At 38.9% G+C, this 12,550-nt stretch overlaps 1 protein-coding gene across 10 annotated transcripts in view; it reads left to right on the forward strand.

Annotated features, from left to right (window-relative positions):
* MCTP1 (multiple C2 and transmembrane domain containing 1) overlaps positions 1-12,550 on the forward strand; it is a 543,089-nt gene that overhangs the window by 469,477 nt on the left and 61,062 nt on the right. For 9 of the 10 annotated variants that reach the window (XM_057739092.1, XM_057739099.1, XM_057739106.1 and 6 more), the window contains one exon: positions 1,753-1,806. In XM_057739092.1, the coding sequence (XP_057595075.1) occupies positions 1,753-1,806 (54 nt within the window). Of the gene's footprint in view, positions 1-1,752; positions 1,807-5,204; positions 5,287-12,550 lie in introns of those variants that run through there. The other variant, XM_057739176.1, reaches the window with a different exon arrangement.

Genomic DNA, 12,550 nt, shown 5'->3' on the forward strand with positions numbered 1-12,550 from the left:
TTTGGAATAGCCTGGCATACAGCACTTCAGTTATACATTGTCACTATTGTTGTCTATATATTTACGACATGCATGCTTCAAATTTTCAGGAAATTAAAAGTCAACATGAAAGGCCGTCTGGTAGCCCCCGTTTAAATTCTATTGGATTATAAGCCTCTTGAGGACTGCCATGACTATAGGTGAAGTACCTGTGCGTTATTCATCTCTATATTCCCACAGTCCCCGGTACTGCGTGCCTTGGACGGGGGCGTTTGTAAATGCTACAGTTAGAATGTCAAGAGTCCTTCTTTCTTGTTGAGGCTGAATTGCTTTATATGTTCCCAAAATAAGTGTAAACTCTCACCCAATACTAGAAACAGCACATTGTGCCACTCTGGTTCTTTTGAAATGCTGAATGTCCAAATGAAAGACCACCAGATTCTACCATTTAATAGAAGGTTTAAGGTGTGACGTTAAATTAGGGACAATTTCCCAGTGTGTCAGATGCTTGTAGTTATATATCAGTTCATGCGAACTGGAAGTTTGTGTTTGGGCTCTTCTTTCAAATCAGTTAACGCTTTTAGAATGTTTGAGAAAAATTATTAGGATAACTGAGATTCCTGATATGTTATCTCAGTTTATGTAACTCTTTGTTTAGTAAGTCTTAGTTACTGAAGTTTTCATTCATAGCATATTCCTGTCTCTATCCTAAAGCCACATGAAAGAAGACCTAGCTATCTCTGTTTTCTAAAGTTATGAGCTTTGGGAGAAAGTTTTAAAAATATTTGATAACCATGATTCTAGCGAATTTATTCAGAGAGAAAGATACTGGATAAAAAAAATAAATGCACAATAAGAAATTATATCAAATGATGTAAATATAATAAGTTGGCACTTACCTGAATAACAGCTCCCCCCAAAGGTTTTAAATTTTTGGTTTCCATGGAGTGTGTGTGTATAAAAACATAATAAAACACCTGAAATGGGATGAAGTCTCATTTGTAATGCCTGCAGTTATATATTGATCCAGACAAGGGGAGATTATTTGGTGAATCCAAAATGACTATTCCATTCTGCTGAAGTAAGTAAACCAGGAGCCATTAAAAATACACGTGTACATGTCTGTCTACATGAGTTGTATATACATATCACACACATTTGATTATTGAAAACATTTCTTATTTTCTTTCAATAGTAATGCCCATTCTTATAACGTAATCCATGTGTAACAAGTAATTCAGAGATAGTCAAGAGTTGACACTTAAATGTCAGAATTAAAGTTGGAGCCATGAAAGATACTGTTAGTTTTATGCCATAGATCACCAGCATGAATCAATGAACAGACACAGTTTTTTATCTTGAGGTTTGGTGACAAGTAAATTAGAAATAGCAGAGCTGTTTTCTGCTTAGTTATCTACTTCCAAATTTAAAGTGCCTAATTAATATAGACAGTGGAGTAGGTAAAAAAAAAGAAATCTTCTGATTTAAAGCATCCTTCAAATTAGTGTTAGTTTACCTTATGCATATTTCCAATTCTTTACGTTGTCACAGTACATTTCACACAAATAGGGTTCCCCTGACTGGGATTCAGTTCCCTGGTGTTCATCAATTAAAGGCATAGCATTTTCCTCATCCCTACCTCTAGATCAAATATTCCTTCTCAGTGCATCTGTTTCAAATGTTAATAAAGTTTTCATTTCCAAAAGGTACAAAATGACAGAACAAAATTCTCTCCTTTAAGAGCATGAAAACGACTTCTGTTTCTGTCTGCAGGTAGTGGAGGACATGCTAGAGGACGAGGAAGAAGAAGATGACAAAGATGACAAGGTAATTATCTTTCCTAGCACTTGGGTACCTGGGGATGGGGAAATGTAGACATGACACTGTTTTCACAGACAGTTAAAAAAGGAGTTGAAGTGTTTGAGTCCAGAAAATTGGACAGTGCTGTTTATCATCCTAACAATGCCACTGCATGTTGCAAAGAGGGAGAGAGGGCTATAAATCGTCTTCGCTTTTGTCCAGAGCTGGGTCAAATATTTTTCTGCCAGGACCAAAAAAAAAAAATAATTCAGCTTGTCTGGAACTTGATAGCTCTCGTGAAGATAACGGCAGTGACAACTGTTTTTGAAGGGCAAAAATTTGTCCTATCTTGAGTATTACAAATCAGGCTACACTTTGGGGGAAGAGAGAAGTGAAAAAAATAGCAGCCTGCCTGCATTGAACATGGATATTGTCATCTGTAATTTTCCAAGAATTGCTCAGCAAAAGAACACGTGTGCGCGGAGGGCTCAGGAGGGCATTTAAATAATCCCAGTGCTCACTGCCCTGGCCTAGATGTGGAGTGCCCTGTGGCTCCTTGGTCAGGAAAGTCTGTTCAGAGAGGCTCGTATTTCGATTGCTGGTTGGCTTGGAGTTAGTGACCACAGTAAATAACAGCTAGTTTCTGGGACTGCTTGGATTGCTTGTACCCTGGAGAGAGGGGACAACTGGAAGGAGGAATCGGAATGACCTTGCACCACTGCATCAGTGGTTGGGGTTGGAAGATCAGCTTCCTGTGGCAAGGAGACTAGTGATGCTGGTTTATCATCATCTTCGGGCACTTCTAGATCTAAAACCTAAAAAGTTTTAGGATGAGATTGGGAGGGGGGACTGAGAATATCATTCATTATTTCCACATTGTTCAGCATATAAAAGCAGATTTTGGCCTTCACGGAATTTATCTGACTTCTGTTATAGTAAAGCCCTGAAATTTTTTGAAGAAAGGAAAAAAACAGTGTATCTTAATTTATGCCCTTGACCTTTGATTCCAGTAGAGATGTACACTTATATACCAGTGTAAGAATTTGTGTGCTGGAAGCAAGCATTGGAAATGTCAAAAAAAAAAATTTCACAGTGATTAATTAACTTCCCAAATGAGTTTTTTTCCTAATATTCAATGCTGGAAGGAAAATAGAAACACACACACACACACACACACACACACACACACACACACACACACACACTTTCTCCCTTCTACTGCTATTTCAAACATTTTTAAATTAGTAGAGCTTTTATGTGAGATTTTTCTTCTGGACATCATTTAGTCATTAGCAACATCATCAAACATAAACTAACAAAATCTCCTTTCTGCAAAAACACATATGTGCTTGTTTTTAATGTTGAATACCATGAGCATACACTTCTGGCAATCAATGATATGATTTATTGTTAAGGTCAGTTGTAGAGCTGTAGAGAGCTTGTATTTTAACTCAACATGCCAGCTCTGAATCATCATTTCTCTGCTGATAAACACTGAGCTGCCATCCATTTATGGCCATTTTCCCTTGCTTGTTGCTGCTTTATTATTAAAGCCACCATAAAAATCCATTACAGCAGCAGGCGTTTTCCAAGAAATGTTAATAAGTGGAAACCCTTAGTGAAGTCTAGTACTTCACTGCTTGAAGTCAACCTATATTTTTTAGCCAGTTTGTTGATATTCTATACTGCTAATCTCCCTTTGTGGTCATTTTTTAATAGAGAGGATGTTAAGAGTGGGAAACCAGTAGCACACCTGGTTAACCAGCTCACCAAAACATAGATGTCAAGCAGAACACGCCAGGGTGGAAACAACTCCAAATCTCTGGAGTGGCATCTATTGTTATCCAGTGTTTGGGTGTCTGAAATTGACACCCGGGTCTAACACATTTTCAGATCTAGTTACCAAAGTTGGTTGAAAGCGAGTGCCTAAATGACTGTGTGAATTCCACTGTTTTCTTCTGTACAGGATGCTGACAAACTGTGTTTTCCATATGAAAGGATTGTGAGCTGATTTTCATAAATCCAACCCTTTATTTGAGTAATATATAAGAAGGTTTTGCTTTTTTCCACTCATAATGCAATTGATAGTACAAAAATCATATCTGAACAAAGAGAAAATCTCAAATGTAATAACTTACAATAGACTTTTAGGGACTTGCATAATAGAGGGAAGAATCTTAGAGTGGAAATCTTATATGCTGGAAGTAGAAAGTTTTTACTATAAGAAATGAAAATATGAAAGGATCCTTCAAGTTTCTATTTATCAGCTTCGGTCTCTCGACTGGCCTTGCAGTGGTAAATGTAAGTCTTGGCCATCAGAGTGTCTGAGTGGGAGAAGGGTAATTTCCTACTTTAAGAATTCATTGGTTCCTCTATTTAAAGTTTGTGTATAAAGTCATGCGTAATGGAGTTTCATGAGAAAACAAATGTGTTTTTTGCCATACGAGCAGGTACTGACCTCTAGCTCTCATTATTTCTCTGTTTTCTCATATGGTATAATAGTGGGGTCAGGTCAGTGGGTCCTCTTATAGGATAAAAGTAAAAAAGATTAATAAATGTGCCAAAGCCTCACTTTAATTGAACCTGAAGCATATGTTGCAAGTATGTAAAATATGTCCCAGATGTTTCACCAGGGCTAGTGTCTTGGCTTTCCCTGATTACCACAAGGCAGCTATTAGTCCTGTAACCTTTGGACTTGGGGGTAAATGGGGTATTACGTGGCACAGAATGAGAGCACCTGTTTTCCATTCAGCAAAGACCCCTGGCAGGCTTTGCCTAAGCCCACCCATATGTTTTCACTTAGCAGATTGTTGGGCGATTATGAAAAGTGTCTTTCTTTAGAGCCAGCATTGATATTAGTCACTCACAATGAAAGGACAAGTCATTGGCTACTTGACAAGGTCCGTGTGAGCAGAAACTGAAGCTGTCCACTTCTTTTGAGCTAGGAGTGTTTTCCCTCAACATGATTGTATAGATGGCATATATAGACACGTGTATGAGAAGTCAAAGCAAAGATGGTAATTACTTAATAGTTTTGTAATAGCTTTTCTTTAGTACTGACTTTAGCACCTGGGAGGACTTTGGTTAAAGTTGGTAAAAGCAAAGGCACAATTTACCTGGATTCCCAGAACTTGACGTTTTCCCACATTATGGACTTTGAGTATTTTTTCATATGCACTTCCTTTTTATTAAAACAGCTAATCATTATTAAGGTGAGGGTTTGTGATCCTCAGACTTGTCCCTTATTCTAGGATACATTGTCCACCTTTGCTTAAATCTAAAATTAGGTGGCTTCTCTCTTTACCCAATTCCATGGTTTTCACAAAGGCAGAGAACATGGGTCTCTGCCATGTTCTAAATGGTGAGTCTTGGTTATGAATCACTGACTTGTTAATATTTTCACTTATATCTGCATTATGTAATAGCACTAGGTTAAGCTGTGCTGGAGATGAAATTCTTCTCAAGTTAAATGTTGGAAGGACATCATATTGCATTCTCAATTCCCTCTGTTGTGAAGAATTCAGCCATCAACCACAAAGACACAGTTTGATTTTTTTTTTACCTGACGCCAAATTCTGCCTTGTGGTTAACAGAATATCTTAGTAAATAAGGCTTAGATAAATTACCTACGTGGAACTGTCAACAAACCATAAAAAATGTGTTTTTCACCATGTTATATATAATAATACAGTGGTCAATCTGTATAATCTAGACATCTAATTAATGAAGATCAGATTTTGTTTTGTAGCTTTAAAAGTTTAGGCATGCTTCCCATGGTGTGTCCTACCCTTGTAACAGGATCCAGCTGCAGTATCAGGAAGCAGAAGATACAGTGCAGGTTTTCTTCCGGAAAAACATGGATCCAAATGTGTAGCATTCTAGTAATGTTTATTGATAAAAGATATTAAAACGTTCAGACATTTATGCTTACATTGCTTCTTTGTTTTCTTCAACCATTATGTCAAGGTTACTATGTTTCAAGATGACTAGATGCAATGAATGAAATATATCTGAGTTACTTCCAAACACAGAATTGTTTGCTTTCATTTTCAAAATTTGTGTTTTCTGGGTTGATTCTCCAGCCCTAATCATGTACATTATATGCTCAAAATGAATACATCCCTGCATCTCAAATCAACTGTGGGGAGAGGATGGAAGAAGGAGATAACTCTGATAAGTGGAATGAGAGAAGCATTTAATCTGACAAAATGGCATTTTCTAGTTATAGTCAATGATATAACTACTTGGTGGAAACGGATTAAAGCTTTGGAGAAAGGCAGGAAAGGAAGAGACAACAAAAATCCTAATGTAGGTTTAACTGGAATACCATTGTATTAGCTTATTAGTATTATTCGTATTTTATTTTTATTTATTATTTTATTATTCATTTTATTTTTATTGATTATTTTTTAAATTCATTATTAATATTTGATGTTAGAATTATTGCTGCATAACAAACTATCACAAACTTAGAGGCTTTTTTAATTTTAAAATATATATTTGCTAAGATGAGCAATAGTTCATTATAAAATATTAAAATAGGACTTCTGTTTCTTTCTTTAATATTTTAATTTTATTGGAGTATAATTGATTTCCAGTGTTGTCTTGGTTTCAGGTGTACAGCAAAGTAATTCGGTTATACATATACATGTATTCATTCTTTTTTAGAGGCTTTTCTTATAAAGCTTATCACAGAATGTTGAGTGGAGTTCCCTGTGCTATATAGGAGGTCCTTGCTGGTCATCTGTTTTATATACAGTAGTGTGTGTATGTTCATCCCAAGCTCCTGATTTCTCCCTCCCCCCATCACTTCCCCTTTGGTAGCCATAAGTTTGTTTTTGGTACTTGTAAGTCTATTTCTGTTTCGTAAATATGTTCATTTGTATCTTTTTAAATTAGATTCCACATATGAGTGATATCATGATATTTGTCTTTCTCTGTCTGACTTACTTCACTTAGTATGATCATCTCTAGGTCCATTCATGTTGCTGCAAATGGCATTATTTCATTCTTTTTTATGACTGAGTAATATTCCATTGTATATATGTCCCACACCTTCTTTATCCATTCCTCTGTCAATGGACCTTTAAGCTGTTTGCATGTCTTGGCTATTGTAAATAATGCTGCAATGAACATTGGGGTGCTTGTATCCCTTTGGATCATGGTTGTTTTCTGGATATATGCCCAGGAATGGATTGCTGGATCATATGGTAGTTCTATTTTAAATTTTTTAAGGACCCTCCTTACTGTTCTCTGTGGTGGTTGTACTAATTTACATTCCAACTAACAGAGTAGCAGGGTTCCCTTTTCTCCACACCCTCTCCAGCATTTATTATTTGTAGACTTTTTGGTGATGGCCATTCTGACTGGTGTGAGGTAATACCTCATTGTAGTTTTGATTTGCATTTCTCTGATTATTAATGATGCTGAGCATCTTTTCATGTGCTTTTTGGCCATCTGTATTGTATGTCTTCTTTGGAGAAATGTCTATCTATATCTTCTGCCCGTTTTTTGATTGGATTGTTTGATTTTTTTGAGGTAGTGCTGCATGAGCTATTTGTATATTTTGGATATTAATCCCTTGTCAGTTGCTTCATTTGAAAATATTTTCAAACCCATTTTGTGGGTTGTCTTTTCATTTTGTTGATGGTTTCCTTTGCTGTGCAGAAGCTTTTAAATTTAATTAGGTCCCATTTGTTTATTTTTGTTTTTATTGTCATTATTCTAGGAGGTAGATCAAAAAAGATATTACTGCGATTTATGTCAAAGGGTTTTCTGCCTATGTTTTCCTCTAAGAGTTTTATAGCATCTGGCCTTACATTTTGATCTTTGATCCATTTCAAGTTTATTTTTGTGTATGGTATTAGAGAATGTTCTCATTTCATTCTTTTACATGTAGTTGCCCAATTTCCCCTGCACCACTTATTGAAAAGACTATCTTTTCTCCATTATATATTCTTACCTCCTTTGTCATAGATTAATTGACCATAGATGTGTGAGTTTATTTCTGGCATAAAATCATACACATTTATTAGCTCTCAGGTCAGTAGATCAGAAGTCCAGATGTGGCTTAACTGGATTCTCTGCTCAGTCTCACACTCAAGGTATCAGTCAAGCTGAGTTCTTGTCTAGAGGCTCTGCAGAAAAATCCACTTTCAAGCTCATTTAGCTTGTTGGTAGAATTCAGAAGCTGGAGGACTAAAGCCCTTGTCTTCTTGTTGGCTTTCTGCTCCTAGTGTCCACTTTCCATGGCCCCATCCATCTTTACATCCATCAGTGGAGAATATCCCCTGTGTCAAATCTCTTTCATACTTGAAATCTCTTTCTTCAGGAAGAGTCCAGTTGTTTTAAGGGCTCACCTGATTAGGTCAGGCTCACCAATGATAATCTCCCTTTTTAAAGTCAACTGTGCCATGTCACATAACCTGATCATGGGAATGACTATCCCATCATATTCCAAAATCCCCCTCACACACAAAGGCAGGGGATTATACAGGACATATACGTCAGGAGGTAGGAATCTTGTCAGCCATCTTAGAATTCTGCCTAATACAACCATCTAGTCCCACCCTTGCTCTAGACAAAAACGGGACCGTCTGTGGATTCCTTGTTTTGCTAGATCCCGATATAACTGTTTCTGTGTCATCTAGAATCACAGCAAAATTAAAACTGGAGGATTCCCAGAACAGGCAGAAGAAGGCTGACTTGCTGCCCTGCTGCCTTCCGTCTCCCAGAAAGCGGGAGGCCTGATGCTGGTGCGTGTGCAGCTCACTCCCCCATCTGGTCTCCGCGGGGGCTGTCTCTACACAGTCCTTGGGCCAGAGCCCATCCAGCACACCTGGCTGGCCCCTGGAGCCAGACTCCGTAGCACTGTGACCCTGACTGGGGCATCATGGGAGATGTCCACAACAGCTGAGGTTTGCTTGATTGGTGGCATGGACCGGAGTCCTTAGCAGGAGTCTGGGATTAGGGACCTCTGGCCTCAGGGGCACCCAGGTGTTTCTCATCCCAGGACTCCCTTGTGGGCCAGTAGAACTCCTGCAATTCCGTGATTCGTTTCTTTGAGCCCCTGACGCTCGGCACATCCTCTCCCTGCCCCTCCTAGTTTGACCTCATTTTAAAATGAGGAAACCATGGTTTATACAAACGTAAGTGAATTTACCAAAGGCAACATAGACAATAAGTGGCAGAGCCAGGGCTAAAACTCAGGTTTCCAAGTATGGCATCTTTACCCTTCCTTGAGGTTTTACAGGAAAAAAAAAATCAAAGTGTAGATGCAAATTATTTCAAGGATGATCTTAAGTAGCACAGTCAGGGAACATACTGTCCAACTCAGCTAGGGGCTGTTTACATCTAGGTTTCCACTTCTCCCTGTTCTCTTATGCTTTCAGCTTTTTCCCATCATGTCAGCTAAGGAGCTGTGTGGTAGGCAGAATAATTGCCCCTCAGAGAGGTCCCTGTCCTAATCCCTAGAAGCTGAGAATATGTTACACTACATGGCAAAGAGGCATTAGGTGGCAGATGGGATGGAGGTTGCTAATCACTTTACAATAGGAAGAGCATCCTGGATTATCTGAGTGGGCCCAATATTACAAACGTCCTTAAAAAAATGGAAGAGACCATCACAGTGTGTGGCAGCTGCCAGCCGCTTGTGCAACTATGGCCCAAACCAATGTTCAGAACCTTCCAGGCAAGATGGAAGAGCTGCTGAAACATCTAGGACACCTGAAGATGGAGCTCTCCCAGCTGCACATCGCCAAAGGGACAGGCAGCATATGGTCCACACCCTCCAAGACCGGAGCTGTCTGCCAGTCGGTCACCCTCGTTCTCCCCATCATTAACCAGATTCAGAAGGAGAACCTTAGGAAGTCCATAAGCCCCAGGATCTGCTGCTCAGGAAAGCACATGTCCTGCCCCACAGGCTCAACAAGTGCAAGGAGGACCTGAAGACTGAGTAACAGCAGCTGAAGAATCAGCCAGAGAGGACCCACCGTGGGAACATACGATCAGGGCCAGAGCGTTGGCATCAATAAAACACACACTGACAGGGCGCGGGGCAGGAGGTGAGCTGCTATACTGGCTCTGAAGGTGGAGGAAAGGGGCCATGAGCCAAGGACTGTGGGTGGCCTCTAGAAACCGGAAAGTCCCCTAGAGCCTCCAGAAAGAAATGCAGCCTTGCCCACATCTTGATTTAAGCCCAGTGAGACTTATTGTCAATTTCTGAACTGCAGAATTGTAAGATAATAAGTTTGTGTTGTTGAAGCCTAGGTTTATGATAATCTGTTACAGCAACAATAGGAACTCACGCAGATGCCTTCCAACTGCGTTTTCTATACTTCTCCAAAAAATCCCGCATTTTAAAGCACTAGATCTGAGCTCCTAATTTTCCTTGTTATCTTAGTTCTACTCTTCTGTATAAATATGGCTATATGATTCTTTGTTTAGTATGGAAACTAAAAACAGAATCTAACAAAACAAATATTTTTATTTTTTATTTTTTTATTTTTTTATTTTTTTGGGGGGTACACCAGGTTCAATCAACTGTTTTTATACACATATCCCCATATTCCCTCCCTTCCTTGACGCCCCCCCCTCGAGTCCCCCCCACCCTCCCTGCCCCAGTCCTCTAAGGCATCTTCCATCCTCGAGTTGGACTCCCTTTGTTATACACAGACATATATATACTACCAACTGTAAAATAGTCAGTGGGAAGTTGTTGTATAACAAAGGGAGTCCAACTCGAGGATGGAAGATGCCTTAGAAAACAAATATTTTTATCCAAATTGCCTTAGTTTTTTATTTCAGAAAAGTTTGTCCACAATGAGAGTGGGTGCCTATCTGTAGTGCAGTTGGTTACTTTCCTATTTAGGAGCCTGTATTATTCATTGGTGAGTGGAACACCAAGGCATGGTTAACTTCATTTTTCAGCAGAAGAAGTTCACTTCCTCACAACATTCATTCCATTCCTTGGAATGTTTCACTTTACAAAGCACCAGGACAGAGGGTACCAGCCTTATTTAGGTCAGAGACCCTTTCAGGATCCGAAGACAGCTGTAGACTTTCTCCCAGAAGAAAACACAAAAACACATATACAAATGACTTTTTTGTGCCCTTTTTTTGCGATGGAAATTGAATTATTTTCCAGAGACTATAAAGGATCTTCCTAAAGTCTTATCTGTGTTGCTCTCACCACACTTCTCTTGACGTTAATGCCTATTTTCCTCAAACACCTGAAAGAAATGCAAATTTTTCAAGTAAAAATAGTTTCATTCAGCTAAAAAGTAAGCTTCTACAAGAAGGCTGATATTTGGCTTTGATATTGAAATTATGGAGTGGTTTTTTTGACACAGCAACAGGCTTGTTATTTTTGATGTCTCTTTGACTATGACTTTCCAGTTTCACAGCAATAAGTGCTTAAAAAACTGACTTGGCAAAAGAAGACAGCAACAAACAAAATGGGAGCTGCTGTGGCTTTATTCGATGAGGTTAGGTGTAGTGAGATTCCTAGAGTTCTCCAAAATTCTTGAGATCATCCTTTGAAAAGCCTGCATCATTAATGCTTTGTCATTTTCTTTAAAAAAAAAAAGGCACCGGATATTCCTGGTTGCAATGTTAAGGTCATCAGAAGCAGGACTAGCTTTCAAAGGGTTATCTAAGGATCCCTGCTGTCTATGGATCCCTACCTGTTAAACAAATTGGGAAGCTTTGTCACTCGTTCCAGCTTGCAGAAGCCCTTCTCCAGCCTTGGAATGTTTAGGTAGTGTCTGTTTCCCACGTGCCCTTCCAGAGTGGCAGTTGAGCTAAAAGAATTTAAATGAAAAATTGACCTAGGTAATTTGGCAAGAATATCCATCAAATAAAGCGAACTATGATCGGATTCATTCCTGTTGGGTTATTCTCATAGTTGGATTTCCTTTCCCTCAAAAAAGCAGAACTTTCATTTGAAGGTCAACCAAACATTTGAAGATAGGTCCTCTGGAAAGCTAGTTAACTTCTGTACTGCAGCAGTGAGTTGACTCTTCTCCTCCCATTTCTTGACAAAACTTCTTGAAATAGCAGGGTGTCAGCCCTGGCTCTCAGGAGGTTGACAACATTCATAGAAATAGACACAATTTTTTCATGATCGCTGGCAGAGTCGTTGACACCGGCTGACACCACTGCATGTTGAGATGAGCATGTTTCTTCACCAAAGCAGCAGAACCAGATGTGTTGCCAAGCGTCACAGATGCTCCCTCTGAGCACAGAGTGCCAAGATTTTTATTCCGCCTGAAAGTTTGTTTGGCAAAGAAATTCTTCACCATGTTAAAGACGTTGACTCTGCAGGTTCTAAAAGGAGTTCACAAAGTAGGAATTCTTCCTTGATTATGATAACTTGCCAACAGGAGTTGGCTACGCAAATAGAGGTATCTATTTTCATTGTTACATGCAAAAAGGGAAATATTAAAGAAAGGTCAGAAATTCCACAGTGGACGAGAAAACAACTTTGATGAGAACACAACTTCAAGAAATGTGTGGCTTCACCAAAATATTTCAATGACCTGTGGGTTATTTATTTTTGGTGATGTGTTGAACTCAAAAAATGTTTTAACACAAATCTTTTTTTCTTGGGGAAAATCCAAAGCCAGGTAAAGTTCCAGTCTGTAAAATCAAGATAGTTTTATATAAAGAAAAAGATCCACAACGTCTAATAGATTTTTAGAGTAGGTAGCCTAAGGTGCTCCTTCAATTTTATTGGTTCCATGCTTCTATGGGCCAGAATCTTGTCACACAA

The sequence above is a fragment of the Hippopotamus amphibius genome, chromosome 1, assembly GCF_030028045.1.
Source record: "Hippopotamus amphibius kiboko isolate mHipAmp2 chromosome 1, mHipAmp2.hap2, whole genome shotgun sequence".
NCBI classification, from domain to species: domain Eukaryota; kingdom Metazoa; phylum Chordata; class Mammalia; order Artiodactyla; family Hippopotamidae; genus Hippopotamus; species Hippopotamus amphibius.